General features: G+C 35.2%; 1 protein-coding gene across 1 annotated transcript; it reads right to left on the reverse strand.

Annotated features, from left to right (window-relative positions):
• Nucleotides 1-1,019: 1,019 nt before the first annotated feature.
• On the reverse strand, nucleotides 1,020-5,768 carry LOC105130492 (Serine carboxypeptidase S28 family protein). The gene is made up of 9 exons (XM_011033033.1): nucleotides 5,114-5,768; nucleotides 4,897-5,030; nucleotides 4,703-4,815; nucleotides 4,505-4,628; nucleotides 3,943-4,092; nucleotides 3,641-3,796; nucleotides 2,515-2,594; nucleotides 2,390-2,439; nucleotides 1,020-1,373 (listed from the first exon to the last, which is right to left on the reverse strand). The coding sequence occupies exons 1-9, from the start codon at nucleotides 5,712-5,714 to the stop codon at nucleotides 1,234-1,236; spliced, it is 1,548 nt and encodes a 515-aa protein (XP_011031335.1). The 5' UTR covers nucleotides 5,715-5,768; the 3' UTR covers nucleotides 1,020-1,233.
• Between the last annotated feature and the right edge of the window lie 895 nt (nucleotides 5,769-6,663).

The following is a 6,663-nucleotide window of genomic DNA, read 5'->3' on the forward strand; positions in this document are numbered from 1 at the left end:
AGGAATGCAAGGAGCCACAAATTATAGAATTACCTGTTGAAATGTCTAAAAAACTGTTGATAATACTCGCAATTAATTTTGTTTCAAACAGTAAGAAATAAAAATCCCATATAATTAATATAATTAATCGCAACTAATAAATATTGTCGTGGCTTATATACATATGATAATATTCCATAAAATGATAATTAATTTTGTAAATGGGTTGGATTTATATTTGTCATCTCTTGTAGCAATGCATGAATTCAGCTGATTAAAAATCTAGTTTTGTTTAAGGGGTTTGCTTTCTTTGTGGTCTCAGATTCGAATCCTTGGTTGCTCATATGATGACCATTAGAGGTTTACATGGTCGTTAACTTCAGAGCTCGTGGGATTAGTTGTGGTGCGCGTAAACTGGCCCGGACACCCACGTTAATCTAAAAAAAAAAATCTAATTTTGTAATTTAAAAATAATATTATAAATTATTATAATATTTTTTATTATTTTTAATATTAAATTAATTAAAAATTATAATTTTAGATTTTTTTATAAAATATTATAAATTGCTATAATATTTCTCAACTTTTTCTCTTGTTTTTTTTTATTTTTTTTATTATCTTTTTTTTTTTTATTTTTTAATATTAAATTAATTAAAATTTTAATATTATAAATTATAATAATTTTTTTCTCAAAAATATTATAAATTATAAGAATTTTTTTCTATACAATTTTTTCTATAACTTTTTTTATAAACCCATCGCAACACACAGTCCGCAGCATCTCATCTCACGGGCATAACATCTAGGTAACTCTGAAACCAAGCGGGGCTGAAAAAGGGTGGAAGGCCAGAAGATGCTTGCCACCTCAGAATCCAAATTGTTTTTAAAAGTATTTTTTTATTAAAAAATATATCAAAATAATATATTTTTTCTTTTTTAATATTAACACATCAAAACAATATAAAAACATTAAAACAAAATTAAAATTTCATAAATCACGGTATACAGAGCGTTTCCAAACGATCAATCTCCATTTGCGACAGGAGTTGAAGCTTGGTATCTTTTCGGAGAAGTAAACCTTGCCTGCACTGATACTACAATAAACCAAAGGTTCCAGAATTCGAGGAAGGAACTGAAACGTTCCAGCAGTGTATTTGATTATTACATTTAGTAGACCCCAAACATGCAGAGACTATAAAGATACATGTTGTGTATGTACAAGATAAGGTCTAGCCCCAACAGTCTACTCAACCTCTACATACTGAAAGCTGTTTTCTTTTCTTTGAGGTAGCCATCTATCCACCCTTTAATCAGCTTGACTTCTGTTTCTCTCTGTTCTACTAACCAATCAGGATCCTCAGGTGTTGAAGGTCGCAAGTCAATGTGATGGGCACCTGATATGTGGTAAAGAGAAAGAAACTAGATTACTTTTAACACGACAATGCAATCCATGTTTTGACAAAACTGAGATGCAGGTGTTTCCGATTAATAATAGATCAAGTGAAATATCAACATATGATCACCTCCTTGCATTCTTGCTGTGACGATATCGAGTAGAATGTATAGAATTTTAGAATAATACTTCCATAAACCACATACATAGCTTTTAGCTTCTACATAAATGCATTTTTTACAGATATATATGAGCACTGGCAACTCGAATTTTAAAAACTTACTGACAAGTAAACAAGGAGATTGATTTTCACAACATCAACAGACCAAGTTTCTGCATTGATCATGTCTAAAATTTATGAATGTCATCATGTAGACAAATTAGACATTTGAGGCCTCAAAACAATTCTGGAGGGCACCTTAAACCAGCTGTGGAAGAAGGCAGCCAACAAGATCTCGAGTAAAAGAATCTAGAGATATGATGACATAGCAAGTAACTTCACAAGAGACTGCCTATAAGCAGCATTACTAAAGAGGATCTACAAGGCGTAAAATTTATCTGAGGTGTCTATAGTTGTTAGAAAGGTGACCAACAGTCTAGAAAACTAAACCACTAAAACTTCACAAGAGACTGCCTATAAGCAGCACGTCTCTCAGTCATGGCTGACCCAATGTAGCCCATCAAATAATTGAAACTTCTTGAGTGTACTTTTATGTAGTTATCGCATGTTTGTTTTTTCCTTTATATTTTCTCCTGGATTAAGAGAATAGGTAGATAGGATCAGCCGGCCAGGAGCTTATAAGATAAGTTAACATAGGGTTTGAATATCTTTTATCCACCCAACATATTAGCTCAATGGTTATCCATGTTCGATGCATTGGCGCACTTATACTAAATTATTATTCTGCTTATCATAGGAATACGAAGATCCCCAATAAATAGTTCCAATGGATGGCAGAGAATGGAGCCCAAGGTTGTTTTAACATCGAAATATGACTTTTGGGTTAAAAGAATTACCTTCTTCAGTGACAAGGGCAACAACAGTTTCTGATATGTTTTGCAGAACACTGCAAAAATACATAAAAAGACCATTAAAATAGCATGGAATCTATAATTGCAAACCATATATAGCAGCTGCATACCTCCCACCACTCCAGGGATCCAGCAGACCATTTGAGAAAATAATGTTACTTCCAAAAGTTTCCAGGGCAGTTTTGATATCCTTCACGGTACAGGAAAGCATATCAGAATAAAAGAATGACAATGACACAAAGCATTGTTCATGTTACATATGTGAGAAGACAAAGCTATGCACAAGAAAACAAATCATGACATTGCAATATGTCACTGGCCTTCCATCTAATGTCTAACAAGAAGAAATTATATGGGAGCAAAGCATCACAGGATAGCAGTGCATCATATCCACCAATTACAATTATATATTTGTTAGTGACGGTATCCATGTGGCAGAACATACAATGAAGGATTTGCCTTGGAAAATTTAAATGTATCTTAGAGATAAATTCATCAAGGTTGGACGGCTACTACTCGAGAGTGAGGCTGAGTTCCTGCTTCAGGTTAAGGCTGGTCCAATTAGACACTTGTTCTCTAATTTGAAGGTACAACTCTATCTCAGAGGATAAACAATGAGACACAGGTAAGTGTCAGTACATACAGGTCTCATCATAGTTGAAAAGACACATGCCATTGGCATCCTAGCAGTAAGAACTTGCATGCTCTTTTTTACACCTATGGCATGTATCTTTCCTAAAGCAGTAAAATAACTCTACCATATGAGATAACTTGTCTTTTTTCTATTAGTGAGAGAACTATACTATATTGCCACACTTAAATACCCCATGTGTCTGCTGAAATTACTGACATAGCAAGTTCTAGTAGGGCCTAACCTCTTGGAAAGAAAAGAATGAGTAAACATCTCCACACACATGCATAACATTCATAACACACGTATATATTCCAATGCACCTACACATATTTGAAGAATAAAATACATAGAAATTTCACATCTCTCTAAACAAATATGCAGCATGCTGATACTTTTGTATAATCAATTCAAACCCAAAAAAGAAACATTTGCTTCGAAGTCCAACCAACAACATACTTAACAAAGAGAAAAACAAGCAATAACAAGGAAGAAACAGCAGAATGATCCCTTAGGGCCAAAACAGTGAATATTAGGAAACAGATAGTCGTAGCTTATTAGGAATTGATAAATATAAAAAGAAGAGCAATCAGTATTTCTCTTACTTGTCCACCAAATTCCATTGTTATCCATCTAGGCCTTGGAATAACTCCAAATTCCTCCCAGCATCCCTCTTGGTAAGATGAGTAATTAAAGTCATATGTTGAAAACATGCTTGCATCGTGACTGCTAGACATTGGCATAACCATCTCCGTGCAAGCCTATATGGTAGAAAATGAAAAATAATAACATTTAAAAAAAAAAAGAGAATAACATGTCAGCCTAGTGAATGTAAGCATATTCAATCATCACTCAAATTGGGGGGGAAAGGGACAAAAAAACAGGAACTTTTGTAACAACTCTAGACCTGCCAGTTCCAACCATCCAAGCCATGAGGATCATCATCCAGTTCAAAGCAGTGCAATTCCCCAGTATAATTGTAATATATGCTTATTCCTTCAAAAATCCTCTCCAAAATGCTAGTCCCATCAGGACAACCATCAATCCTTTTGCAAACCTAAAGAAAAATATATACAAGATTTTCAAATTCATGACAGAAGAAGAATCTCATAAGAAAGCAGAAAACTGTAAGAAAATCCAAGTAAGATTAATCCATAATGTTCCCGCATTTAATTGCAACAAAATATTATTAGGAGACTAAAAGAACGACAGAAACATTCTAACCTTAGAAAGCCAGCGGTTGATTACCTAGACAAGTTCACTAAATAAAAAGTAACACGGGTCATTATTGTCTAGGAATCATCCACAAAATGTGATATTCCAAACCATACAGAAGCACGGTATGCGCAAAGCTCAAGAACTTGAAGGCTATAAAAGTAAAGATCAAGGAAAGTTACCAAAGTCATGTATGTGTATACAACAAGCACATGATATGAGTAATTTCAAATGAGTAACGAATCCTTGCTAACCTCTCTAATCGGGTATCCAGGCAAAGGCATCATAAAGGAGGACGGATAGGGGTAATCCACCATAGCCAAATAACTATAAGCAGAATCCAACCAGTTGGCTAGATCTTCTGTACTTTTCAATTCCCTGTCAATCGTGAATGAAATTACCAAATAGGGAACTAACTAAAAGCATATGTAGAGGTTGTAATGTTTTGTTACCGGCATAAGTGGAAAGTTTTGGTTAATTGCACAAGACCATTCTTTTTGAGACCCTCAGAAAGCAATGCATCCCATGACTCTTTTATAGTATTAAAGCAACTGGTGCTTTCACGCTGCAAATATGAAACACAAAATTATATTGGTACTGAAAATAGCCGACAAGCAGCCGGAAGCCGCAGCAGCAGCAGACATACCTTAAAATCATTGGACACAATGTTATAAAAGGTTTCGGGCGGCACAATATCTTCGAATTGCAGAATTGGCGCGGATGAAGCAAGTGCACCAATTGCTACGTGAGGATACTTAAGCCGCATCCATGCTGCCAACACTGTTCGGATTCGTTCACGTTCAAAACCTCAATTTATTCTCAAACCCTTCTAAATAAATGAATGAAAAAGGACTAAGACTTACTTCCACCATAAGATCCACCGAACAGCACAACAGGGCACGCCTGAGCAGACAAATTCCTCTTCAAGTCAGTAATCAAAACAGCGAAATCAGCAAGCGCTTGCTCAGCAGTTAAATAAGACAATGTAGAAGCATTCTTATACGCCTCCTCTCTACTTCCGTACGGCATCGACTCCCCATAATACCGGTGCTCCGGAAAAAGAACCATGGCTCCGAACAGAGGAGCAATTTCCCAGACAAACCCAGTATTAACAGCGAACCATTCGATGTCCCCTTCATTTCCACAGTAGAGGAAGATGGGACCCCGCCGCTCTGGACCCGCCCAGTGGTCGGTGTTTATCAGATACCGTTGAGGGAATTTCGGAAGATTTAAGAAGCTGAAGTGGTCTAGTTGTTGGTAAAAGTACTTGCTCTCGTATCTGTACTGTTGCTGTTCTTCTAGTTGGGTTTTGATTGGGTACGAGTGTTTGGAAAGGAAACGTGGGGCCCGTTTGGAGGAGAGATGATTCACTGGCTGTGATGCGAGTGTTTGTGGTGTGAAGATGATGGTGGTGCCAGTGATGATTATGATTATGATCGGCAAGAGAAGAGAACGGGCTGCCATTTGAGACACTGTTGACTGTTGTGGGAAGCTGGAGCGGCGGTGCTGGACATTACTAGCGAGCCAACTATATAAATTGGTCCCTTTAGGTTTTCCAAAGGAACTAAATGGTCCGTTTAGTTTTTAAAAATAATTTTTTGATCCTTTTAATCACAATTAAAAAAGTTGGACTAAACTGAGACCGGGCCAGAGCTGGGTTTCAAAAAAAAAAAAAATGAGGGTGACATGGTTAAAATCTGTTGGCATTTAAAAAAAAATTAGTTTTAATTTTTTTTAAAAAAAATAACCTAACTCGAATTAACTTATTAGTCTCCTTTCATGATGGGTTTAATAGTGATACTTTCCACCTATTTCATGTACTTTTAATAATAAAAATTATACATGTTTTGCAACAAAATAATACAAAATTAAGTATAGTTAAGCTGCTTAAGGACTAATTAATTAGTTTTTAAAACTAAGAGATCATTAATTTGTTTTATAAAACCAGAGGGATTATTTTATAATTTACTCCATTACTAGTAGAATCTACGCATTGTCGTCTTTTCAAGAACTTCATGTTATGAACGACATGTCTTTGAGGAATGGATTGTGGTGTAAGTTATAACTATAAGCTAAGCATGATATAATAAGGGAGAATGGGATGGTGTTTATGGGGGTGGGCTTTGAAGTTTAGAGCCCAATAATAAAAGCTCAACTAACAGTATAAATGTTTGACTAAATCCGGCCCAATCAATCTCCTTTAGCAAGCTTAACATGCAATTAAGATTTGGTGTAATACAGGACCATACGCATGATGGCAAATAAAGCCCAAAAAGAAATCCTATTCTTTTAAAACTCGGACGATTCAGATGAAGGCACTGATTGAACCAGTGTAAATATTATTTTATAAAAATTTAATTTTTTATTAAAAATTTATTTTTATATGTGTTTTGGATTATTTTAATATATTAAT

Source organism: Populus euphratica, unplaced genomic scaffold, assembly GCF_000495115.2.
Source record: "Populus euphratica unplaced genomic scaffold, PopEup_1.0 scaffold21.1, whole genome shotgun sequence".
NCBI lineage: Eukaryota > Viridiplantae > Streptophyta > Magnoliopsida > Malpighiales > Salicaceae > Populus > Populus euphratica.

What these genes read in the sequence shown, in the direction of transcription:
- LOC105130492 (XM_011033033.1), bottom strand. Translation starts at nt 5,714, where the DNA reads ATGGCAGCCCGTTCTCTTCTCTTGCCGATCATAATCATAATCATCACT. An exon ending in AAAACTTTCCACTTATGCCG is followed by an intron (nt 4,629 to 4,702) that starts GTAACAAAACAT and finishes CACGATTGACAG; the next exon opens with GGAATTGAAAAGTACAGAAG. An exon ending in TGCCCTTGTCACTGAAGAAG is followed by an intron (nt 1,374 to 2,389) that starts GTAATTCTTTTA and finishes ACCACATATCAG; the next exon opens with GTGCCCATCACATTGACTTG.